Raw genomic sequence first — 25,510 nt, 5'->3', positions numbered from 1 at the left:
TACAAAAAAGGGCCGAATACAGGAACAACAGTAGTAGAAAAGGGATAAAATAACACCAAATAAATAATATTTACAGATGATAGCAACATAAATGCAATAAAACCATGAACACCATGTTTTTGTTTTTTTTTCTAAGTCTGACTCATCACTGCCACGACTCAACCGTCTTAAGTCTCGAGTTCTACGTGTGCTGTCACGGCACGCGCACACCGCATTTGTACAAATCTTACAAAGAGGAAGTGACTCGAAAGTTTTGGTCAGCATTGTTGATGTTCCTGTTGTTCTGCTCAAACTGGTAATCACACACGTTTCAAGTTACACTGAGAACTCACTGATTAATGCGCATTTAGGGACGTTCAGTGCAATCAGCGGGGTCCTGTTCCTCTTGTTTTAAGCTGTGAGGTGTGGCGCACTGCATTTATACCAGTGTAATCTGGTACTTTGTGTATACAGGTGGATGTATGGACACTGGATTTATGTCTAATGTTGAAGCAGAGCAACATGTAAATGGCCTGTACTGTTCTGTGAGAACAGAGAAGATGTAAAGATGTTGAGAACTACAGTAATAATAACTAACAGTGAGTCAGTGAAAGATCATCAGCTATCATTATAAGCTCTGCCATAATATGTTTGTCAATATCCTTCATGCTTTGCATTAGATTTGAAAATGTGAGTCAGGCTGATGAGAAGCATCCAGCTGCCACCTTATGCCCTAATGCCAGCGCAGTCTGGCTGCTCAGACGTGCAGACCGTGTGGTAGCCTGGAGCCCAGAGAACACTGTAAAATCAAATGCATGTTTTCATATGTAATTTGTGGGATGTGACTATAAACACAGTGTACGGGCTTCGTCTGCTCGGACAGCCTGGTGTGATTCTTTCAGCACGTCAGGAGGTCTCACCCTGTGTAGCACACTGTGCCTCTGGTTTTAATTCAGACACATGTGCTTAAAAACAAATCTTTCCCAACTTTGAGTCCCACACTTGGAATGTGACACCATGATGAAGTCTGTCTTTAGTTTGTTTAGAGGTTAAAGAGAGAGGCTCCCACTAGAAGGATGTTTATTTCAGAGTAACCAGCCAAGAGGGGAAGTCACCCACTGACAGCAAAAAGATGTGTTACAGTTAGAAACTTCTGCTCAGTGCAATTCATTAAATCCCAGCACGCTGAGTATTTTCTTTTTAGTTATAATCCACGACTTTCCAGATGGTATGTTAAGCTTTTCACTTCACCACATTTTTTTGACATGTTCTGGTAGTTTAAGGTCAGGGTAAGAAAGAAATCACAGTCCCACCTAAACTGCTGCAACAGTGTAATGCTACATACTTATTAATGCATAAATACAATTAATAATGCGTCTAATAACATTAACAAAAGCCACCCAGTTACATTCTTTCACTTTATCGTAGGTGCCCCGTGCTGCAAATATGTCTGTGCTGTTATTTTAGTCCCTGCAGAGGTTTGAATCTTTACATGAGCGAAAGTCAATTCTTATGTAAGCAAGCTTAACAATGGTTCTCAAGTATTCAAGTAACAGTAATCATCACATAAAATAGCACATGTAACAGATTATTACGTCCATCATGTTTTAAGCAAGAAAAAAAAACAAACTGAAAATACTGACAAAATGTGGCAATGAAGTAAATGCAGAATAAACGAGTAAATTCCCTTTGAAAAACAGCCGTGTTCCTGTACACACCTGTTCACCTGCACGCTAACACAAATATCTAATCAGCTAATCACAGAGCAGCAGGTCTGTGCATTTAGGCACAGTTAAGATCGGACGCTCAAACTAAGCATCAGGATGAGGAAGTATTTCAGAAGCTGCCGGAAAATAGGAAGAAAAGAGTAACTCAACACTTCTTACAACAAAGGTGTGCAGTCGAGCATCTCCAGATGTTAAACCCTGAAGCAGATGAGTTCAGCAGCAGAAGACCACGCTCAGTGTTACTCCTGTCACATAACTTTCCACAGTTTATTCAGGAGCATGCATTATATTTCACAAAACGAGAAACTGAATTATGGGTAAAATGTGAATTACAAAGAATCTTATAACTGTAATTTAATCTCTGTGTAAACAGCTGTCAGTAAGAAGTGCACTGGATGTTACAACACCGAGGGAGACAGTTTATTTTCCATAGGTAATAAACTTTGTTGTCATTTGATTCACAGTGAGAGCAGGTGTGTGATTCCAACACAAAGGTCAGAGTTAGTCAATACATTACTCAACTTTAGGAATATATCTAACAAAGCTTATCATGATTTAAAGGATCATTTTCACCCTACAACAAAGAAAAAAGTCATTTTCAGAGCCTTCAAAGTTTAATTTGAGATACATTTCAGGCCACGTGTTAGCAAACAGACAGTGTTTAGGTATTAAACACACAGCACCTCGTGCACATTTGTAACCATGGGATCCATACATTCAGCACAGTAGTGTTATTATTTTTGGGTGGGGGCAGCTATAGATTAGAATCATGTGTGCCCACATGCTGCTGATGGATGCCTTCCAGTCACATGATCCAATCATGCTGTGCAGCAATGAAGTCAGGTGGGTCCAGGAAAATGTCTAGACCGGATTTGTTTGCACTATGAAGCAGCTCGGGATAACGTTGCCACTGGGCCACACTGGCCCTGTTTATCTGTGGCGAATCGTGCACTGGTTCACGTGTGTGTGACTACACCTACAGCCCAGGTACACGCAGCGTCATTTTGTAAATAAAGGCGTGTTTTCTTTGATTTGCGGTTGTCTCGAGTGCATGCTTCCACAGCCGTCACACATACTGCTGTCATATTTAGCCACCGGGAGTCAAGGTCAGTGTGGTTCAGACCACGACCACCTGTCAGAGCGTCACAATTATTTTGTCACTCAATTTCCACACGCCACTCACATGATGGGTTACGTGTACCTGCAGCTGAAGTCATGACGAGCAGTTGGCAGTTGGGGAAAGAATTATTACTGTAAATGGTGACAGGAGAAGGTGGATATATTTGAGTCACTGCAGATTTCTTGTTTTTAAATCTGAGCCAGGCCTGCATGAGGGCAGAATATAAGGGTGTTATTTCTGGATATGCCACACTACAAACCCAGAGGAGCACTTGTGATAAAGTCCAGGCTGCTTTAGTTCAATCCAAATGCTCTTGATCAAAGTATCACTGGGCTGCTTTCCAGTTTGTAAAAGAGGACACTTAAAATACAGTCACCTGTCTGACCTGTCCTATATTTAGCTGCAGTATAAGCTGAAGTTCACACCACATTCTGTGTCTGGAGAAAGTATTTCCTTGGGGGAAACGGGAAATTATTCTGCCCTATTTATAAATATGAAAGCGTAGGTGATGTCAGCACGTGTCCCGGGCCTCATGCGCTGTAAATCTCGTGCTAATAGTCTCGATCTTGTGGCTAGTCCGTGACCCACTCTTCTTGAGCTATTTCAGAGGTGCAGTGTTGTGCAAACATGCAGGAGGGCAGATATACGGGTCTGAAAGGGCATTTCCTGTTTAGAAAATAGATGCAGGCAAAAATGGCTCACCTTGGTTTGTGTACTGTAATTAAGGTTTCCAAAAATGACTGTGAGCTGCTGAGTTTTCCCACTACTGTTGCAGGTCTAGCTGGGAATCAGCTACATGAAATCCAGCATGGCCCATTTACTCAGTGACAAAACAAAGAGCTGGTTATCCGTGTTAGTCGGCTATGATCCCAAAAACTTCAACAACTCCTTCAGAGAGGTTGAGCAGTGCCTGCTACACTGAGTCACCAAAGAATTATAGCCATGCAGCAGATAATTCAGCTACCACTTGCTTCTCCTTCAGCTATTTGAACAACCTCAGCTACACAAAGTGGCCTGTCCCATATTTACAGTTGCGATCGGAAGTTTACATGGACTCATCAGGAGTTCGAGCCTTTAATGACTTCTTTGAACTGTTCTTTTTCCAGAGTGGAATAATGCTACAGCATACAACTTTAATCATGTTAAAAACAGGCACTGGGTGCACAACTTTGATTTTCAGTGTCAAAAGTATGCATACACCCCACTAATATTTGGTTAAATCCCCCTTAGCAAGTTTCACCTCAACCACTTTTGGTAGCCATGAGGAAAAGTTGCCATCAAACAACCAAATTCCTTCATCTCAGGGTGATAGTTTGGGTTTTCTTAGCAAAGTAGTGACACGTGTGAATGACTCGTGCTTCTTCTTGGAGTCTGCAGTTGTTTAAATATGACTCAGAGAGACCTTCTTGTGTTCAATTGTCCTTCTTAGACAGTCATTGACGAATGCTGTGAAACTAATCCTTATGCTGATAAAGAGAAACCACCAGCTGTACACAATCATGATCACTAACAAGAATTTAATGGGCTCTGATCTCGTCAAGTTAAAAAATCTATTTTTAGAACCTTCAGCACAACTTATTAAAAGATTTGCATGTATGTATAAAAACAACACTGTGCCAATGGTCATGCAGGATGGTAGCAGCATGCTCTGGGTGCTCCCAGAGAGTACAACCTCCAAAGTCTTCAATGTCATCTCAAATCAACAGATTATTGATTATAGATTATTGAAACTCAAATCAAAACTGATTTTGGAATGGATAAAGCCGTCTGACATTAACTTCTGGAACGGCCTTCTCAAAGCCTGCCAAGAAGAATGGCCCAATATCCAGAAGAGAACATGCCAGAAGCTTGTCGATCATCATCTAGTCAGGTTGCAATTCAGTAATATTAGTGGGGCAGTAAGTGTATATTTAAACCTGCATGGAAAGCACAATATGAAATCAAAATAGACCAAATTCTTGTTTTTAAGTCATTAAAGCTGGACGATCATTTCACCCTGGGAAAAAAAGTTCAAAGAAACCATTAAAAGGCCATTATGCCATTTATGAAAACTGACCACAACTGTACTCTATAGTGCAGGGGTGTCCAAACCCAGGCCTCGAGGGTCCTGCAGGTTTTAGATGTGTCCTTTATCCACAGCTGATTCAAATGGCTAAATGACCTCCTTAACATGTCTTGAAGTTCTCCAGAGGACTGGTAATGAACTCATCTGATTCAGGTGTGTTGACCCAGGGTGAGATCTAAAACCTGCAGGACACCGGCCCTCGAGGCCTGGAGTTGCCCACCCCTGCTAGTGGGCCGGATGATAGTAGAAACCCTTCGCATGTAATCTGTGTAATTCAGGAAATTAGTTTTATCAAAATTTCAAAATTCAAACTAAATAAAAACATAATTAAAAATGTAGAAAAAAAAAATAGTAACCAGTACAAACTGGGTGCTGAGCAACAAACATCCACCACGACCACAGCTACATCCATGTTTCCTTTTCACATTTATAAAAAAAAAAAAGTCCCCAAATCCTCATAAATTTACATTATATACTTAATCTCTTCTAAATAAGGCGGGTAATCTGTGTCACTGAGCTGCTTCTTTAAACAAAGATTTTCATCCTCCTTACATAAAGCTATACAAAACATGTAAGCCTGCTGATTTTAGAACAGCCCAGCACACGGTCATCAGTTTTACACTGCAGGCCTGTTTTAATCAACCCTGGCAGGCTTATTAACAGCTCAGTGCAGTCACGGCTGTCAGGATTTAAGATGAAAGGCAACAAGCAGCATTGATAACGCTACCATTCAGTATGTGATCCAACGCCAACGTCATCTGCAGACGTTTGATTTCACGGTGACAGAAACAACAACACGTTTGTTCCCTTCAACAGCAAATAATGCTTTTATTGACAGGTGAATGTGGCTGGCATCAAATGGTCCAATACAAGCTGTTTAATGTAATGGTAACAAAGTAACGAGCGGTTCAACAATCACCTTCACAGAAATAACCAAAACATTGATCATCACAAAAATGATAAAAAGACAACGATAAGTTAACATTCATTCGTTCATTTACAAAAAAAAAAAAAAATTAAAAATGAATATTACAAAAACACCTTAATAAAAAAGTCACTGGGCCTATTTACAGATTCTGTACAGGTGTGAGACGAGTCTTCCTGCTGCAAGAAACAGAAAACAGAACTGTTAGACAAGTCTGCACACCACACTTTTATATTTTCATCAACATTTGTACAGGATGTATGATGCATCTACTTCTTCAAGATCTAAATGTTTTAGCTGTACAAACAACTGAATTGTTCCCCATAGGAGACAAATGTCTAAACTGTGTACGGTTTAGAACATTAATGAAACAGTGGCACACTCCCTCCACCTCCTTACCTATAAACGATTGAGCAGGTTGTTCTGAATGTCTTCATACACCTGGTTGTAGATTTCCTGTTTGGATTTCAAGCCATCGAGGTACACTGCAAAGGAAATGATTTAGTCACATGTTTAATGCTTTTACTCCCAACATACATAGATGGCAAAGATGTCCTTCCATAATCCAGCTGCGACATACCGATATTCAAGCCACTGTCCTCCATCTGTTTCCTGTGTTTCAGGTACATGGGCCACACGTGGCCATCGAACAGGCCAGGAGGGTCAGGGACGGTGTACTGTCTCGTACTGAAAGTGACGAAAATACAGTGAGAACTTCCACTAAGGAAAAAGATGACAAACTCCCAACGGTACGAGTGAAATCTTTCATTTGTTCACCTTCTTCTTCTCTTGCACTCCTCGTAGGGTATTGAGATGTAGTAGCACTTGTCGAAGACATCCAGCAGGGGCCTAGAAGGCAGACAGAAAAGTGACGCAATGATGTACAACATCTTCAGAGTCAAGGGAGTTCAGTTATGCAACTGTTCAGATGGCGCCTTATCTACACCTCTGACAGTCATCACTAGCGCACTGAACACGCAGCAGCAGCGATGTCAGAGTTGCACCTTGACAGCGTCTTTCTGCTGAAGGCCTTATCACTAACTGCAGGACATGCCTGAGCTGGCCACGTGGGCGTCACTGAACACGACTGAGTGGTAAGCACGCCAAACCAACACGTGACACGGCAGAACTCATACTGCCTAATGTGTGTCGCTATCAATTTTTTTTTTTAATGAAACCAGATAAATCAGTTGTTTGAAGATAATTAACTGATTGACTTCAAACAAATGTGCTCACAGTGTCAACAATACTTCATTTATTAAAGGATATGAAAGCTTTAAACCTACGGGTAGTTGTAGAGCAGGAAGCCCTCCACAATCAGGATGTGGATCTGCTCGTCGGTGTTGGCCAAATCGGAGGAAGAAGACAAAGGGACACCGTGAGATCTGGCAAACTTCACCGGGTTCTCAATCCAGCCTTTTATCGTGTTGGTCATGGCCTCCATATCCAACGCCGTGATAACTATAAAGAAAGATTAAGAAGCAAGAAAAGAAATGATGGAAAAAAAAGAAAAAAAAGAAGGTGGTCAGCACAAACCCAAGTAAACAATGTAATTTATTGGATATGTGTTTGTTGTTTGCGAGCTACTGAAGGCTACAATAAACTTGTGATGTGCATGATTATGGTTGTAATGTGTGCAATTATAGATTGTGGGGGTAAACTATGTTAAAATGGGCAGCTATGTGGACATAAGATTAATGAGTCACTGGCAGTCTTCGGGTGAAGTCTTACCATCCCACTGTTTAAAGCCGTCCTCCCCGACTTCTATCTGATCGGGTTTCTGAAATAACAGTGACCAATAAAACACTGCTGCAACCTCACAGCTCTGAACACTTGCAGATCCCACTCACATGCCAGAGTTATTAAGGCCAAACAAGTGAGTACAGAGGGTACACAGCAAGGGGCATGCACAAAACAAAGCAAGCCGTTCACACAAGTATGCAGCTGTGACTAAACTAGGGGGTGGGTGGGGGGGGGGGTGGAAAGCAAAACACATTATCTAATGTAATAGTGCTTATACGGAGAGAAATAAGAAAAGACTAAATAACAAGAGAAGTTGATGTTAACGGCTATCTTAAGAAAATGTAGATAAGGAGTATAAATGGAGAAATTCAAGGATGTAGGGAAGGGAAAACAAGACAGACGCAGTGAGGCAAGACAACAAGGGAAAGACAACTCTGGAGCTAATCTGGAGAACAAAAAGTGGGGGGATGGGGTGGGGTACCACTCAGGGAAGCCCTCCTATTTTGTTGAAATGCAAATATCATGCAGTGTCCAAAGAGGAGAAAGCAGCATGGAAAAAAAACAAACAAACAGACAAAAACAACAATCCACTAGTTTACACTCACCTTGAAAAAGTCATCTTGATGCACAACACAGCAGTTGGGCAAAGTCTTGATCAAGTTATTTGTCAGAGTGGTTTTACCACCATTAGTCACCCTGTAAACAAAAAGGCACAGGGTGATAAAAATGCCCGCTATCACCAAAGCAAGTGTGTTATGAGCAAAATAAATGACCTTACGTTAGCTTTATGGCTGCGAGTATTTATGTGTTATATTGAGCTTTGTTAATATTCAACATAGTAAACAATTTGTGTACATTATTAAGAGTCCCACAGTTTTACGAAACAAATGAAAACACAAAACTCTGGGTGCAACTCAGAAAACAAGTTTAAATGTGTTACATTTAAATATTAAAATGTTGCACAAGTATTATAATAATAATAATAATAATAATAATAATAATAATAATAATAATAATAATAATAAGTTTTCGTGTTATGACAACACTAAACTCAGATCTCCCTCCACTTTTGAGCTGACCTCGCGGTGAATTTTCAAAAGTCCCGCTCGATTTATAACAACAAACCGACCGGACCGGATGTGACTTTGAACATGTTTGTGGCGGGCAGCTGATAAACACGCGGCCAAAAATGATAACAGCTATGAATCTGAGACAAACAATAACTATTACGAGAAAAAAAAAAAAAAAAGTCAACTAAAGCACCGGTTTGGCAAAAACAAACCTGTACGAGCAATAACGACAATGAACTGCACCACACAGTGCAGTCAGAGCACCGCCGCAGCGCGACCCTGCTCCACTGTCAGTGTGTTTAGTCGACTTACAGCAGCCATTTTTCACGTTAACGGATAAAACCGTTGACTTCGTAGTTAAATAAATACGAAAAGCTAGTCAAACGTACCCGCCAATTCCTATAATGCACTTCATCGTCTCGCTTCTTCCGGACAGGTCTCGTTCAAACAGTCACGAACAAGTTTCACCAGGAATGAAAATCCCAAATTTTTAAAATAAGAATTCTAAACGCTCCAAAAATACTTTCAGAAATCTCCCGTTTTGCTCTCAGCGTGTTTCTCTGTACTACTGCGAGCGGGAGGCGCGCTAATTTATATCCAGCTAGCTCTACAACGTCACAGCGAACGTGGGCGTGGTGTGTTCTCGTGGCCAGGCGTGCTCGTGCTCTTTTTTCCCCCTCGTGCTACGTGCCGTCAGAGCTGTTCTGTGTGTACCTTTTTAGCAGCCAATCAGCAGCGGGCAGAGCGCCCAAACCCCTCGCTGGCCAATCAGAAGCCGGTAACTTTCACCCATTTCCTTATTGTTTCCTCGCTTACTGATGTCCATATGAGAGCCAGATGGTGAGGCGCTCGTACTATTCCATTCAGCATCTAATCCACCTGCAGAGTCAGCGGCCTGTGGAAAACTACCATTGATGGTGTCAAATGGATGCATAAAAATAACACTGATATTTTACAGTATGGTCATGTGCTCGGGTGAAAGTCAAATTAGGAGTAATAATAATAATTGGAACATCTCTGAACCAAGTTAGGGGTGACAAATTAAAAGAAAAACGTGAAACAGTCAGTACAACACACTATTTTCTCTCATTTGATGTGTTGACGATAGTCGTAGAAAGCAAGTACTGTTTCATTTACCTTATTTAAGATAAGAAAACCATAATTATATTAATACTAAGCCATGGCAAAATGCCCACCCTCTGAAAACTGGAGTCTGGAGTCTGCTCCCTATAAGTATTTCAGTTTTTCCTTTATTTTGTCATACTTCAGTGAAATTTTAAGAAAAAAATGCTGGGACTATAGTTTGTCTGCTACTAATGTTCATTAAATTAAAAGCAGTCACAGTAGATCATCTGAGTCTTTGGCATGGGGAAAAATATGCTTCTTGTCTCTGACTAATTTTCAAACTATATATATATATAGTATACATATACATCACTATATATATATATATAGTGGTTTATTTGTTGTTAGAGGTTGTTGATAATATATCATCCCAGTGACTGTGAGCATTCATGTGTGAAGTGTGTCAGGAGTGTGAGGGCAGTGTGAGCTCTATTGTGAGCCAGTGAGCAGGACCTACATTTAAAAAAAAACAAAACTTAATTAGGACGAAGGAGAAGTCACGGGTTCAGCTGTGAACTGGAGCATGCCTGATGTTTACTTTCTGCCACAAATGTTCTTGCTAGGGTCGTGTCATAAATGAGGTAAGAGACAAATGAGTGAATATTTCGAGAGAACACGTGGAGGTTCTAGTAGATGTGAATTACAGCCTTCATAAAATGTTTTTTTATGGCCTTGATCTGTTTCCCAGTACGTGTGTTTGTGTCCACGTGCACGTTGAGGCTCAACAGTTGAAAGTTAACATCATAAAGGTGTGATGGGCGAGTCTTCTAGCTGTGTTGCAATTACAAGTCTTCCTAGATCCAAGAAAACGAGGAAGCTTTCACATGAGTGTCTGCAGTCTTCAGCAGCTACAGGCCATCCCTGCAAGTGGGAGGGTCACACTGTAAATCCAGTGTGAGCTGGTTTGTGTAACTTTAAACTAACAATTATGACAAAGGAAACTAAAGCTCACAAGAGCCATCCATGAACATAGTTATGGTGCACTGTAGACTCCAGATAGTTAGGACAGTTTGTGCTACTGTCAAACTACTGTTTTATTACCTCTGAATTTAAGACCAAATCAATTGTTTCCATATATTTTGACAAACAATAGAGAATAAGGAAATGAATGATTAACATTGGCAATGGTTTCATTAAAGTAAATATTTCAGTAGATAGTAGGTAAGTTGGCTTTTCAGCATACAGCATCTTAAAATAAACATTTTTTTTTAAATTTATCATGGCATAGATTCAACAAAGTGCAGGAAACATTCTCCAGAGAACTTGGTCCATATTTATTGACCCAATGTGCTCCCAAATGTGCTCTACTGGATTGAGATGCGGTGACTGTAAAGGCCACATGATCACAGTGAACCCACTGTAATGTTCAAGAAACCAGTTTGAGCTTCGTGACACGGTGTGGTCATACAGGTCTGGACGTGGGCAGGAACAACAATCAGGTAAGCTGTGTTATTTAAACAATGCTCAAACTTTTGGCTCCTTAGTGCTAAACTAAAGAGCCAAAAGCATGCAGAGAAAGTGTCCCCCACACCACTACACCACCATCTCCACCAGCATGAATCGTTAAAACGAGGCAGGGTGAGAGGAGTAAAGGAAGTTAATGACCATGGTTAAACAGTAATGGCCTACAGCACCAACTATCAGCCACCTATAATGACACCTCAGCACATCTGAATAGATCCTATGATTGCAGGGTGGGACAGTGTCTCACAAACAGTTCACACCTTGGCGGTAACGACCCTTGGTTTATTATATGATTAACAGAGGGTCAAATATTCTCAGAAGCACCTCGAGGGGGAGAATCCCACCACGGGTTAAATGATATCTGGAACTCTCTATTAGTTGTTTTGGAACTGAAAAGGTCTCTTAGATTGAGAGAGAGAGACAGAAAAAAGTCCACCTGCTCAAAACATGACCTGGGTGACTGAGAAACCTGCACAAACAATCTTCTGTTGTCTAATTTTAGTAAGCCGTGGTGACTGTAGCCTCAGTTTCCTGTTCTTTGCTGACAGGACTGGCACACCATGTGCTTTTCTGCTGCTGTAACCCATCTGCTTTGCATGTGCACTGAGTTGGTGACACGTACGTCTCAGGGATTTGTGATAAGGAGCAGGTATACCTAATGATGTGGCCAGTGAGTGTATATTGTACCTGTAAACACTTTTCAGAGCTGTCGTTGCATCACGTCACACACTACTGTTTTGGTGCTGAGAAAGAGTCGCCCTGTTACACGTTGTTCTGTGAAAAAGCCGTCACACACCCACCTCCACGTGACACCCAGGAAGTCAAGCTAATATATGCAAACAGCTCAGCGAACATTAAGTACTTTAATACGCGTGTAACCAATTTAAGCCCAGGCAGTGCTCTAAGCACCAAACAGAGAACATATGATGAGGAACAATTTATTCAGTCATATTTACAGGCAGAAACCATCATGGAAGCTTCAGGAAAGTGAAACAGTTCATATCTGAGCAAACATTTTACAGCAGGAAAATGGTCGGTTTATGGTTTGAAACTTTACAGATTTTGTGCTTTTATAGTCAGAATGAACAGTTTATGCATGAGTGTGACTCAAATAAAAAACATAACCAAAAAGTAAAATGCTACACTGTACATTCCTTCATTTTTCTGGATTTCCTCAAAGCATTTGGTTCGATAGGCACTCAGTTTAACCAACAAACCAACGACAGGCGTCCCCCTCACAGAGTGAAGACGGGACGCCGCTCAGGTCGGGTTTGCCAGTGAAAAACACTCTTAAAGGATCACAAAAAGAAAAGTTCAAGCTTTTTGTCCAACGTTCCCACTCTGGAAAGGCAACAGAACAGGAGGAAAGTAAGTCGGCACTTTATAAACAGACTTTTCATTGGTCAGATTTTCTGTACCAAAAATGCATAAGAATGCCCACAACCCACAAAAACAAAAGTCATGCTAACAACAGCTCAAAATGCATGTTAGGAGAGCACAGCGCCTCCTAAACATAAATCTATCATAGTCTTAAACTATCCAAATTCAATAGTGCAAAACATATGAGCAGTTTACGGACAATCAAGTCATGAAGTCCACACAGAAGTAATCCTACGCTTCAGCCTTCCTGCTACAATAATTTGAAAAAATGGAAGACGCGAGAGAACCAGTGTTAAACCGTCCAGTGGTGCTGACACTGCTGATCATTGAGGACGTTTCTGAAGTGCTGAAATGACCAAAACATTTACTCATTATTCTAAAATGAAATTCAAACGTATTAATTGTGATCCCCCTCCAAGAAAAAGCTTCATTGCTTCATGTGCAGTTTGTAAATGTTTGTCTGCTTTATGTCTTGAATTTCATCACATCTTTACAGAATCTATACAAATTTGTTGTAGATACTTTGCACACGTGTTAGTATTACATTTATGGGAACATGTAATATGGAGTTTAGCCAAAGTATTATCTAAATACAAAGCATTCAGTGTTGTATGAAGGCTGTTTATGTGACTATGGTACACAAAATAAACAATATATTGCTTGAACTTCTCTAAATACATTTTACAATCCACGGGGATTCCTGTAGATTTTCTAATATGGGTCACAAACTGCAGTAAGCGCTCACGTTCCTGCCTTTTGTTTTAAACACTCAGGATGACTGAGGCACATAATGACACCAGGTACAGTACAGGTGGAGGCGTACAAAGGAAACTTCACAGAGCTAAAGGATCCCCGCACCAGCAAACGTTAGTACATGTTGACATGTCAGAACAGCATATGAGAGCGCTTCAAAGGGCCTTATGATACAGCAGCTATGAGGTAAAAAATAAAAATGAAGTAAAGTCATTTGATACATTGGAAAAGCCTTGTTATCTACATCTGACGCACACGACATTCACATGAACCGGCACGAATATAAATGTGAGACCGGTTTGTTCCAGTGGTCTCGTACTGACCCAGATCTCAGTTAAAGGAGCTTCAAGGTTTGCTCATATTTTTAAACTGTCACAATTTTCAGGTATTTGCCTTCATTAACTTCAAGCCTGTAATCTCTGACTCAAACAACGAGAAACAAGGAGGCTCATTATAATCCAGCATGAGCTCCCTAACAGCAGATTAAAGAATGACTGAATCGAGCAACGGTTTCAAGTTTTAAATAAAATCTGGTAACAGAGCAGTGACTTCATTTAGACATTTTCAAGTGTGGCCCTAAAACCCCTCTGGGATAGAGGAGGGGTGAGTTCCCAGTGGCATGTGGGGTTATTAATTATGGGACGGAGAATTCATTTTGTTTTGATCGGACAATGACGGCACAAATCGTCAGCGGGATGACGACACGAAGCTTGTGTAGACTTGCTGGACGTTCACGCTCCACTTCAGATGAGCCCTGCACAAACAGAAAAGAGCACAAACAACTGTTATGTCTGTACAATAAAAACATTTAAGTGTGATTTTAGACATGTGCAGCTCTCTATGAGGGACGGAAAAAGGCCCACATTGTGTTTATCTAAAGAAAAAAAAGGCAATTATTTTGGAAATAAGGAAATAAAGACGGGACTTTTGCTTCTAAAATCTTTTACTATCAGTCGCTTTTTGTAGTTAAACTGAAAAGATTATACTTAGTGGTCAATTTATTAGGTAGTACGAGTTGGATCTGCTTTTTGCTTTCCGAGCAGCCTCAGTTCAAGGTGCTGGAAGCATTTCTTAGAGATCTGGGTCTATACTGACACGATAACATCAGACAGTTGCAGTAGATTTGTTGGCTGAAAATCCATGATGTGAATCTCCCGTTCCACCACATCCCAAAGGTGCTTTCCTGGATTGAGAGCTGGTGACTGTGGAGACCATTTGAGTACAGTGAACTTGTCATGTTCAAGAAACCAGTTTTGGGTTTTGCTGCATGGCACGTTATCCTGTTGTAAGCACTCATAAGAAGATGGGTCGGTTCATGCTGACAGGCCATCCCCCACACCTCCATCACTACCAGTCTGAACCACTAATATGAGGCAGGATGGATCCATGCTCTCGTGATGTTTTTGCCACATTCTGACCCTACCAGCTCAATGTCACTGCAGAAATCAGGACAAAACGCTCACCCAGCTGACAAAACCAGCTCATTCCCAGAACAAAACACCCAAACACAAGCACTGCACATTGCACAGCATACACAGTGTAGTCTATGCAGGGAGGAATGCTTGGACCTTTACACAGACCTACTCCACATATGCATAGCACAGCACAGGAGAACCACCTCAGTGGGACAAGATTCAGCTGGATATCTGCACAGGACATGTTTGATTATGCTAATGTTTCCATTTTGGAGCAAGAAGACAGAGGAGACATTTTCATTAACTGTAAATGATCATCGTTTAACGGAGATGGTGGCTTACAGCTTCAGGAATCAGCCACCCACAATGCAGTTTTGGAGTCTCTTCCCAAGGCGATTCAACCCGTGCTCACATAATGAAAAGCGCGATGGAGCAAAGTCTCACAAACGATTAAAACATTGGTGGAAATGACCCTTAACGACTTGCTTCATTAACAGTGGGCCAATAATTCCCAGGATTATGTCCAAAGGGAGAATCCCACTAAAAAATTAAATACCAAGGATTTTCCACCAGTTGTTTTTGAACTGAAAAAGCTTCTTGAATACGAGGTCCAGTTTCCTTCTCCTCAAGCGCTCAAACCTAAAAACTGACCCACATGACAGAGAACCTACACAGACAATCTTCTGTGGTCCAATTTTGGCAAGCCTGTGAGAACTGTAGCCTCAGTTTCCTGTTCACAGCTCACAGGAGCAGCGGTGTGGTCTCCTGCTGCCGTGTACCATCTGCTGTTCTGCTGTTCCACATTCAAAGATGCTCTTCTGCATACCTCCAGTGGTTATTTCACTTACTGCTGCCTTCCTATCAGCTCAAAGATGTCTGGTCATGACCTTTGACCTCTGGCATCAACAAGGCATTTTACCCAGAACTTCCCACATTCGACGTCACTTGAATTGGTTTAAACTTCAGGAGTTTGACTCGACTGCGTCAACATGTCAAAGTGTATCAAACTACTGCCACATGATTGGGTGATTAGAAATTTGCATTGAGGAGCAGTTGAAGGAGTGTACCTAATGAAGTGGCCAGTATGAGTGTATGATGGGTCAGACTAAAAATGATCTCTTTTCAAATAGTTTAACAAATTGACAAGAATCTCGCTTCTGCATCTCTTATTCCTTCTAATCAGTGATGTGTAGCTTAGCACACAGTTTCTCTGAGCATATTAGCTGGACAGTCACAGGTCACTTCTCTATACAACCTTCAGCCACCTGGTTTCAACCAGCATGTACTGCCTCATTAGCAGCCTTACCCACAATGTGCCGCCGTCTTAAGCCTGTAAGGATATCATTGATTAAAAAAAACAACAACTATCCACTGAAATTTTAGCCTAAATCAGATTCAGTACAGGAGTTATCTACCTCAAGGACTGACAACAGGACTTAAAATGAACAGTATTAACCTCTTCAGTCTGCCTTATGTTGATGATAAAAACACCAAAATTGTTTAAATCCAGGGAACTTCATCCAGACATACAGCACAAACTGTGTAAGGCTAAAGTTTAGTGAAATATGTAAAAAAAAATACCCCTAAAATCTAAAAACAAAGCTAAGTTTGTTCCCTCGCTGCAGTCATCACATCACTTAAACGACGTGGAAGGCGACGTGCAAAGAAAGAAACACTGAAGGAGAAAAAGCTCAGCTCATGACAGAACCTCAGTATTTAAAGGCAGCAAACTCCGAGAAGAAAAACAAGAAGCACACATCATACAAGTACCAACTCACACCGTGCAAACTGTGAAACTGCTTCCTGCTCAGTTCTACTAATGCTTTTAGCACCAAAGCAATAAGATGATTTTTTTTTCAGTTTGTGAGCCTGACAATGTGCAACAGACAAATCTATCCAACTATCATAGAACAATAATCAAATATTAGGACATATCATAGACCCAGAGTGGATGTACTTCTATAAACATACACTGGAATTTTTTGTCAATGGTCTGTATTGAGGCGTGTGCGGAGGCTTAATCGTGCGATCGGCGATCGTGGCTCAAGAGTTGGGTGTTCGCCTTGTAATCGGAAGGTTGCTGGTTTGAGCCCCAGCTCGGACAGTCTTGGTTGTTGTGTCCTTGGGCAAGACCCTTCAGAGGGCCTGGTGGCGCCAGTGTTTGGCAACCTTGCCCCAGGGCAGCTGTGGCTACAACGTAGCTTGCCATCACCAGTGTGTGAATGGGTGGATGACTGGATGTGTAAAGCGCTTTGGGGTCCTTAGGGACTAGTAAAGTGCTATACAAATACAGACCATTTAATGGGTGATGTGGTAAACTCATGTGAGAGCAGAGCACCATCTTGTGACTGAAATAAGAAGTGCAATGTTACCTTCAAATTTCTGTCCTTCTCAGAATCCTTGACCTACAATCATTGATTTTGGCCTGAAAATAAGATGAAATAAAAGTAAGAGCTGTGATAATGAACTGAAACCTGATGAGTTTCTGATATACGAGCTGTTTAAGTGGTTTAAGAGGACCTCTACCTCTCAGACTTTTTCACTGGCTCCTGTGGGGCTGGATGCTGTTCCTGCTGTCTCTGCTCCCGCTCAATCCTACACACACACACACACACACACACACACACACACACACACACACACACACAGTTATGTTATTAGATGGGACTGTTCTGCAGCCAATTATCCAGTTCTAAGTGCTTAAGCCACTCTTAATTCTGCACACAATTAGATATATATATATTAATATGCATGAGGTTGGTGAGTAATGCTATTTAAAATTACACAAAGCTATATCTTACCTTTCCCTCCGGGCTTTAATCCTCTCCTCGTCAAATCTGAAAATGAGAGGCGCTGTTATATCCTCACATCACACAGTAAATCCTCATCTAAGTCCTCTTTTTAAGAACTGAGGTGATAATCTTATTTTACATTTATTCAAACAGCAGTCTTGTTCTCGGTTTGATTTACATGAGTAATAACTTTAAAAAAGAAAAAAAGGATTAACCGCTGCCTGCAGGTAAAGCTCATGTTCTCCATCTAGTGGTCACAGGTACTTACTGCACCACACACTCGGGGACATGGACGTGCTCCATGGGCACCATTTCTGCCAGTTCATCCAGGCTGTGGACGTACTGGATCTTATTCATGAACTTCACACTGCAGAGGACGAGAGAAAAGCAACACAACAGTTACACAGAAACATAAAAAGACAAAGATTAAAAACAATCTGCAGCAAACAGATCCACCCTATCAAACTGATATTTTAAATGAGAAACACATTAAAGTTATTATAGTCACTCTGTGTCTCAGGGATGTTTCCTTTCCTGCACATTACACTTCATACTTACTATAAAATCTTGATTTTATTGTATTATTCTGTAAAATTAACCCATTTACCCATATGGGGACACACTCATTTTTTAGTTTGTAGCAACTATGTAACAAAGTAACAAGTGAGCTTAGTTTATAGACTTAACAGGACTGTCTGATCACAAATAGCTATCAGAAAAATAAAAAGTGCATCCCAAACAAGGACTCAGTTCTCAGGAGGTTAAAAGACATCGTGTGGCCTGTATCGATTAACCTTCAGGTCTTATTGGAAAGCGTTCAGTGTTTGGTATTCAGCTTGTTTGTATCACCTGATAAAAGGCCTCGATATAGCCAGGACGGTGCGTATAAACCACGTGGGATGAGCAATGACTAGAGACTTCAGGTTCTTCCTCAATCTGCCAGAAAACAGAAAGAAAACTCGAGCTGCATCGTTGTTCACACGCTTATGGGAAATACACTTTTGCTGCTTAAAAGTTTATTCTAATTTTAATCCCAGCTGCAAAACAGGCCTCAGAGTCATCGACAACCTTTCACTGACTGACAGCTTGAGAAAACTTTTATTTCTCTCCCTTTCACATCTGTCAATATCAGCATTATGTATGTGGGATGATGGAGATGAGCCAGAGTTCAGCGGCTGAAAATAGCTGGTATGTCCATTTGGACATCTCCAAGAAGTTCTATAGAAAGAAATTCTCAATACGCTAGATATCAATCAATTTATTGAACTTTTTTCTGACCTTCTGTCGATCATTTGGTAGCATTTCTTCAGCCAGCTGATGCCAGGCATCTTGTTCCGAGGAGTTGCTCCATTCATGTAAATAATCAGGTAATCCTCAGCAACGAGCATCTCCAGACTGCTCACCACATACCTGGAGGACACGAGAGTTATGATTTCCTGTTGGGTGCAGTTCAAAATGTGTTGAAATAAAGGGCTTAAAAGTGCGAGTAAGTCGGGTCTGACTGAGAGACGCACAGGAAGAGGTTTTCCATGATGTAGTGGTAATCTGCACAGCTGCTGTCAGGCAGGTAACAAGCAGAAAACACAATGATGGCATTCAGGCCTTCACCATAATAACCTGAGGAGAGAGAGTTTAAGATTACAGTCAACAGAACAGAGGAAACATATTGAATGTTTAAACTGTTTAAATATGTTTCAACTACTTCCTGAAAAACATTAACTCATTTGACACATGACTGGGTATAAAGAGAGCATCTTAGTTTCACCAGTTTGCAAAAAATGCATCAACAATACATAAAATTGTGAAGACTTTGAATATCTCGTCCTCTACAGAACATAATATCATCAAAGATTCGGAGAACCCGGAGAAATCTCTGCATGCAGGCGACAAGGGGAAAGTTCATGTTGAGTGCACGCGATCTTCAGGTGTTCAGGCGTTAGTCAGTCATGGAAATCTCAGCATCCGGAAATCACTGCCTGTGCACACGATCAAGGAACACCGTACATATATATACACACTATATCCAGGTTTTTCTTTCTCTGTCTAAACATTTGATATGTTTTCTATATTCTACTGTGCATAAAATAAGACTTTATGAGTTTTGTGAAGCACTGTATTCTGTTTTTATCAACATTTACACAACGTCCCAACTTTTGGGGTTTGAGAGCTTTTTCTGACACTCACCTCCGTGTGTGATGACCCGAAGGTAAGGTCTGATGACCTGCATGTCGATGCGATGTTCCTGTTCTCCGATGATCACTGTTCTCCAGAGGCGTCCGTTGTTGGCATTCCCATCCTCGCCCACCTCTCCGGATCTGTCAACAGGATTTGCTTTCGCTGATGCCACCGGTGTGTCATCTGGGCACGAACAGAGTTAAGCTGAATCATTTTAGTCGAAAGGAAACTTTAATCATAATATGTGTAAGCTCCTTTTAAGTTAGGTTGTGTTACAGAGCCTTTCTTTTTGCAAAGTCTCTGTAAAACTCGACATATAATAGCATGTTTAGGTTAAAGAGCACAGTGTAACTTCTCAGCTGACATTTTATGGTACATGCATGGATACATGTAGTGAATTTTCAGCTTAAATAGGCTTTTTTTGCCTAAAGTTCAGCCTCAGCTTTTTGAAGCTGAAGGATTAATATCAGGAGTAAAAAACAGCGACCTGTTATGGATCTGGTACTTACCTTCCCACTCCAGGTCATTGCCATTCGTGATGAACTCGAGTGAGTCGGTTTCATCTGGCGTGTCGATGTCGTCGACGTTTATGTCCAGGTCATCCGGCGTGTCCAGGAAGTCATCTGACAACAAAGAACCTTCACTTTGATCCAGAGAGAGGTTCATCTCCGGGGCAATCAACGTACGCCTCTTCCGGTGGGATGAGGACACACCGCCACCGCCTCCTCCTCCCGGTGAGCTCACGTTCAGGGAGGTAGGATGAGCTACAGTGAGACCAGAGGGCAGGAGGAGAGAAACTGTGAATCATGCCACACAGAGAGGGGTTTGTTATCAATAATGGTCATTGTTGGTGTTACTTACAGGTTCTGTCATCTGTGAGACCACAGGAGGGGTCCATGTCTCCGTACTCTGGTAGTGGTCTGGTTGGAAACATACATACACTATGTAAGCATCTAGTGCTGTGTTTGTCGAATCTATTACACGACAGAGAGGAAGTTATGATGCTGCAGAGAGTAACGGTTCAGCCAAACAATACAAACAAACGTCATTTTTCCTCAGCTGAGATAAATGTATCCTAAAGCGTGCCCTACTTCTTGACTATGACCTCATAATAAAACGGATCAATGTGATTAGGACCGCGTTAAAAGGTCCAAGCTAGGCGTGGGTGTTGTCACTAATCTGGCTAAGCGCTGAAAAGAAGAGCACGCAGAAGAGGATAGAGATGGTTATTAACTTGTCTCCGGGGAGAGACGACGATTACAGCGCCGCCGGGCAGGGTGTGAGTCAGAGCGGATGATGGAGGGGTGGAGAAATAGAGGAGAAAAAAGTGTGTCTGCATACAAACAAAGTGGAGGCATTTCTGCTTCTGTTTGCACTCTGCACAGAAGGAGGAGAGGATGAGAGGACATCAACATCTTCCTCTTCTTCCCTCCTTGTCAAGTGTGTCTAAAGCAGAATAAGGAAGCAAATGGGGGCAAACGTGCTTGCACCTGCATGTGTTGTTTTGGGCTGTCGGCAATAAAACCCGAGGAACAACCGAGGAGCTGAGTGCGCAGCTGTGCTCTCAGTGGTTAAAAAAACTGGGAGGAGGAGAGAGCTCTAGCGCAGTGTTGTTCAGCAGAGAGGGTCTTAGCTGCATTCCCGTGAAAGCCAACCGTCTCATCCTCCCATCAGCAGGAGGACAGTTGTGTGACAGTGCAGGCTCCTCCTGAGCCAACAATCAGGCTTCAGCCCACAGAAACAGACGCTGATGAACGCTGTGCCTCTATTCCCCCAGGACCCCTGCAGTGACTACTGATCCGCCGCTTCCTTTGTCACAAATGAAGCTCTTTTTTTATAGAAATGCAAACTGACGAGGGGGGCGAGCTCAAGCTCATCTGTTTATGTCTGCATTATCTCTTAAGATGAGCACGAACCACTGATGCTTACCTTACGGAGACAGCACGGGGCTGCTTTTGTCCAAGCCGATCCTTAATGATCTTTATCTTTTACCTCACACACCTCTGTGTCTGGTCTCATTCCCTGTCCTCTCAGCTGCTATGAGCCAGACCGGAGCAGAGCATCACTCTGATTCTTCTTTAATAACTGACTGACCCTCCGTCTTTAACCAAAACCTGCCACCATATTCCTGAACTGGTGTTGTTGATCAGCGACTGCCGTTGCGTCACATGACGTTGCCCGACACCGCTTCCAAGACAGCGCTGCACCTGCTCCCTGGCTTCCTGCCTCCCCCATCCAACAAAGGAGGAGGGAAGAGGGAGGAGGAGGAGCAGGAGGAGGAGGATGGAGCCCAGTGCTGATTTTCATCACACTTTCCTGCTACTTATTTCCTGCTCATTAAGCTCTGAATTTCAGCCACTGCTCATCAAATTCCCATAATTATAAACAATATCGCAGATCTTATCGTGTTGTGGAAAATTACCAATCAGCTTAGAATTTAAAGGAGAATAAGTGGATTTTATTTCATCTTACAATCAGTTTTCATCATCACATCAACATGACCGCGTACTAGATGCCTATAAAAAGTGGAAGGATCATACCTGGGGAAGTCTTCATCCTGCCACTCGTCTTTTACTTCCATGTTCTCCATTCGTAGAGTCGCCTCTGTGGTGCCCATCCCTCAGAGAGGAGAGCAGGGGCCTGGAGGTGTGGAGAGATTTTTTATGAGCAATAGCACTCGCAGTCACAGACCAAAGGTGCCACACATTGCTGCACTGCAGGAACATGTGTTTTGGCCTGTATGCTGAGGGAAAAGTCAGCTCTGTGGTGAGATTTCTCCCAAATAATTGACTCTCTTTCATTATAATTAGGGGGCTTAAGTCACTGCAGCTCACGTGGTTTTTCATCCCCCCGGCCCACCGGAGCACATGTGAGAGGCATGTGACTGGATCGGACTGAGCTCGCTTTTCTGGGCTCAGAAATCCTTCAAAAGTCAAATATGAAAAATGACTTTGGCCTCGCCTGGAGTTCCACAGGCAGACGTGGAGGACAAAACTGACTCCTCTTTAAGTCTACCACACCTCTGCTTTCTCAGGCTTCCGGGCACTAACACCATTAAATAGAAAAACTTTATTTCGGAAAGCATGAATTAATTTGTGCTTAAGAGCTTAGAGAGAATTCTCAGTCAACTGCAAGAGCGTCTCAGTGGATGCTTAATAAGAAGACCTAAAGTTCTGCTTTCCTCATGCTTTTCCGAGCCTGTTCCACAGAGCGATGGAAGCATTTCCACTCTTGGGTTGCAGGTTGCACTTAGAAACAGAATGGGAAGATGTGTTTAGCCACAAAAAATGTGCTGTAGTACAACCAGCTCCAGTGCGATGATGACATTCAGCAGTGCATACTGAAATAATAGCAACACTGTGATATAATCGCTAGGAGTGGTGTGGTTTTGGCAGCAGCACTTGTGGCTGTGTATGAAATGGAAGGCAGCCAAATAACTAACAAAGGAAATAATTTGTTTCCACACGTTTTTTTTTTATTATGCACGAGGAAAATTCTTGTGTGGAGGCAAGCCAGCAGGAGTAAATCGCAAAATCATGTTTATAAAAAAATAAATAAACACCAAGTAACTGTGAGCGGGTGGTTTCTTCCTTGTATTCAAATGAGAACATCAACGATTTCTGCAAAGCCAATCAGCATCAAAAGGTGCAGTAAAATGGCTCCACAGTCTTTCTAGGTCACCCCAAGTGGAACATCCAACAGAAAAGATTTCTCACATTAACAGACAATCCTGCATGCATGTGCAAGCTGTGTGACCATGCATAAAATAAATGCAAGGATGTTAAACTCACACGAGCGGCGTGAGATCTCCCGATGTGGAGCGTCTTCCTCGTCCTCAGTCACAGATGCAAAGATTTGAGGGGAGACCGCCCCGCTGCTCCACATCAACAGAAAAGCGTGGGTCAGTCTGAAATTCCTCCTCCTCTTTCTCTCTCCGTCTCTCATTCATTCGTTCGGATTCACGCATGCGCACTCTTGCACGGACACAGTCATACAGTGTCCTCGATGTCCGCGGCTCGCCAGCAGCAGGTGTCTGAGGACAGGGGGCACCTCTGTTCTGGACCACCCCCTCCTCTCCTCCGCCTCTGGTCACCTTTGTTGGGGAAAGACTGGCCGTGAAGAGCGAGCCGACAGCCTTGCCTCTCAGCTCTTACTTCCACACCACCGAGACACAAAATTCCTTTAATGGGAACGCATCTGCTCTGGCATCGTGATCTCTCTCTATATATTGACACCCCCCCTTCCCTTCTCCCTTCATGTGGACCCAAATACCTTCGGAGAAGCTTTTTCTTCTCACCACAGTATCAATTGAAAAGCTTCTTTGGGCTTCCACTGTATTTACATTCCTCCATGGAAGTAGCTTATTTATCCCTGCAGCAACTTGGGAAAAATAAGCACCAGCCTCTGTCTCCTTTTAGTCCCATCAGATAATCCTGCTGTTGTTTTCAGTGGTGGTCTGTGTGGCTGCTGTTCCCTGGCAACAGCATCTCTCTCCATCCATAGCCTCTCTCCACCCTCTATGCCTCCTTGCTCGAGCCTCTTTCATACCTGCTACCCCACAACATGAATTATTCAGACCCTTACTTCACTTTCTGCCAGCCAATCATATCACCCCTACAGCTTCCCTGCATACTATGGCTGAAAATACTTGTTCTGCACATTCCTAAAAGGTCTTTTTTATTCGGTCCATAAGGCCTCGTGAGTACTTACCTGCGAGAAAAAGCTTTTAACAAATATTTGTGTCCCTCTTATGCATAATAAGGGTTTTCCTCTCTTTTGTTTTTTTGTACTGATCCTGAGCTGATGCCTTTAAAACCCCAAGGTCAAATGAGTCTTTTTAGCATCATGGACGAGTGCACTTTTATACGAAACAAGCAGAAGAGCTGGATGTGATGGTGTTTGGTATGACTCACCCCAGGCAGTTGGGTTAACATTAGACTCTACCTCAATTATCAGAGGCACGCAACACCCGTCCAATCACCCAGCCATACATACCCAGAGTATTAAGCAAAGCGAGAGCATTCACTCCAGCGTACTTCCGTCTCCGCTAAAATTTATTCATTTACTTATATATCAATTAATATTTCCTAAAAGTACGTATAACAAATAATAATGATACAAATCAGTACAAAGTGTAAAAGAGTTAAAAGCAGAAAAACGATGGAAACAAATTAAAGCAGTGCCTTTACTAAAGCGTAAAACTGGAGTTAATTAGTTATATTGACTTTTTTAAATTACAGTTTAAAAAAAATATATGATCTGTTTGTTGAAATGTAAAATAAGACCAGATAAAAAACAAAACAAAACAAAAACAGCTATATATAGGCCATTTAGTTTGTGTGGGGCAAAGCAGAACAGAAATTTAAAAAAAAAAAAAAAATAGTAAGTTGTGGATGTCACTAGATTGTCATTTAGCATGTACAGGGTAAATATATTATATTTCTAGCACTATTGCTAAAGTTTGTTCATGTGTTCTCACGCATCCTCTGCTATGTCACTATTATTTCAGCAGTTTCAGGTTGGGTTTATCACTAGACTCGCATACAATTTTGAGCCATGTCTGAATAATGTTTATGACACAGATATACGGTGTCATTAAGCGCTATAATAATAATAATAAAAATAATAATAATGAGAAGAAGAAGAAGAAGAAGAATTTAATCTCAGCGGTTTTGATATTTTTTAGTGCGCATGCGTGTAGCGATTAAGTTGAGAAGTTATGAAAATCGATATATATTAACAAGGATATCATATATGTATTAAAATTATACAGTGAC

The 25,510-nt window shown here is 41.8% G+C and overlaps 2 protein-coding genes across 5 annotated transcripts; both read right to left on the bottom strand.

Annotated features, from left to right (window-relative positions):
- Window positions 1–5,694: 5,694 nt before the first annotated feature.
- On the bottom strand, window positions 5,695–9,220 carry LOC116323164 (muscle-specific beta 1 integrin binding protein). 2 transcript variants are annotated; one of them, XM_031743441.2, is made up of 8 exons: window positions 9,019–9,212; window positions 8,165–8,255; window positions 7,548–7,596; window positions 7,103–7,277; window positions 6,594–6,665; window positions 6,397–6,503; window positions 6,216–6,301; window positions 5,695–5,995 (listed from the first exon to the last, which is right to left on the bottom strand). In XM_031743441.2, exons 1-7 carry the CDS (start codon window positions 9,042–9,044, stop codon window positions 6,216–6,218), a joined length of 606 nt encoding a protein of 201 aa, XP_031599301.1. In that variant the 5' UTR covers window positions 9,045–9,212; the 3' UTR covers window positions 5,695–5,995. The 2 variants fall into 2 exon arrangements, with proteins under 2 accessions (XP_031599301.1, XP_039463442.1); XM_039607508.1 differs by lacking the exon at window positions 7,548–7,596 and having other exon boundaries at window positions 9,019–9,220.
- A 2,922-nt stretch (window positions 9,221–12,142) lies between these two features.
- atcaya (ATCAY kinesin light chain interacting caytaxin a) lies at window positions 12,143–24,532 on the bottom strand. 3 transcript variants are annotated; one of them, XM_039606297.1, is made up of 14 exons: window positions 24,444–24,532; window positions 23,525–23,826; window positions 22,274–22,373; window positions 20,595–20,653; window positions 20,243–20,497; window positions 19,743–19,916; window positions 19,073–19,175; window positions 18,837–18,968; window positions 18,408–18,494; window positions 17,827–17,925; window positions 17,568–17,603; window positions 17,293–17,361; window positions 17,139–17,191; window positions 12,143–14,105 (listed from the first exon to the last, which is right to left on the bottom strand). In XM_039606297.1, exons 3-13 carry the CDS (start codon window positions 22,348–22,350, stop codon window positions 17,158–17,160), a joined length of 1,125 nt encoding a protein of 374 aa, XP_039462231.1. In that variant the 5' UTR covers window positions 22,351–22,373; window positions 23,525–23,826; window positions 24,444–24,532; the 3' UTR covers window positions 12,143–14,105; window positions 17,139–17,157. The 3 variants fall into 3 exon arrangements, with proteins under 3 accessions (XP_039462231.1, XP_031599297.1, XP_031599298.1); XM_031743437.2 differs by lacking the exon at window positions 24,444–24,532 and having other exon boundaries at window positions 23,525–24,223; XM_031743438.2 differs by lacking the exons at window positions 22,274–22,373; window positions 23,525–23,826; window positions 24,444–24,532 and adding an exon at window positions 21,663–21,819.
- Window positions 24,533–25,510: the final 978 nt, after the last annotated feature.

This window comes from Oreochromis aureus, linkage group 23 (genome assembly GCF_013358895.1).
Source record: "Oreochromis aureus strain Israel breed Guangdong linkage group 23, ZZ_aureus, whole genome shotgun sequence".
Taxonomy (NCBI): Eukaryota; Metazoa; Chordata; class Actinopteri; order Cichliformes; family Cichlidae; genus Oreochromis; species Oreochromis aureus.
The sequence above is the reverse complement of the archived record's forward strand: the minus strand, read 5'-3'. Positions and strand labels throughout refer to the sequence as shown.

Excerpts from the sequence above, each read along its gene's own strand:
- LOC116323164 (XM_031743441.2), bottom strand. The coding sequence starts at position 9,044 with ATGAAGTGCATTATAGGAATTGGCGG. Across the intron at positions 7,597-8,164 it reads ATCAAGATGACTTTTTCAAG|AAACCCGATCAGATAGAAGT; the intron begins GTGAGTGTAAAC and ends CTGTTATTTCAG. Across the intron at positions 6,666-7,102 it reads TTCCTGCTCTACAACTACCC|GCCCCTGCTGGATGTCTTCG; the intron begins GTAGGTTTAAAG and ends TCTGCCTTCTAG.
- atcaya (XM_039606297.1), bottom strand. The coding sequence starts at position 22,350 with ATGGGCACCACAGAGGCGACTCTACGAATGGAGAACATGGAAGTAAAA. Across the intron at positions 18,495-18,836 it reads TACCAAATGATCGACAGAAG|ATTGAGGAAGAACCTGAAGT; the intron begins GTCAGAAAAAAG and ends GTTTTCTGGCAG. Across the intron at positions 17,926-18,407 it reads ATATCGAGGCCTTTTATCAG|TGTGAAGTTCATGAATAAGA; the intron begins GTGATACAAACA and ends CGTCCTCTGCAG.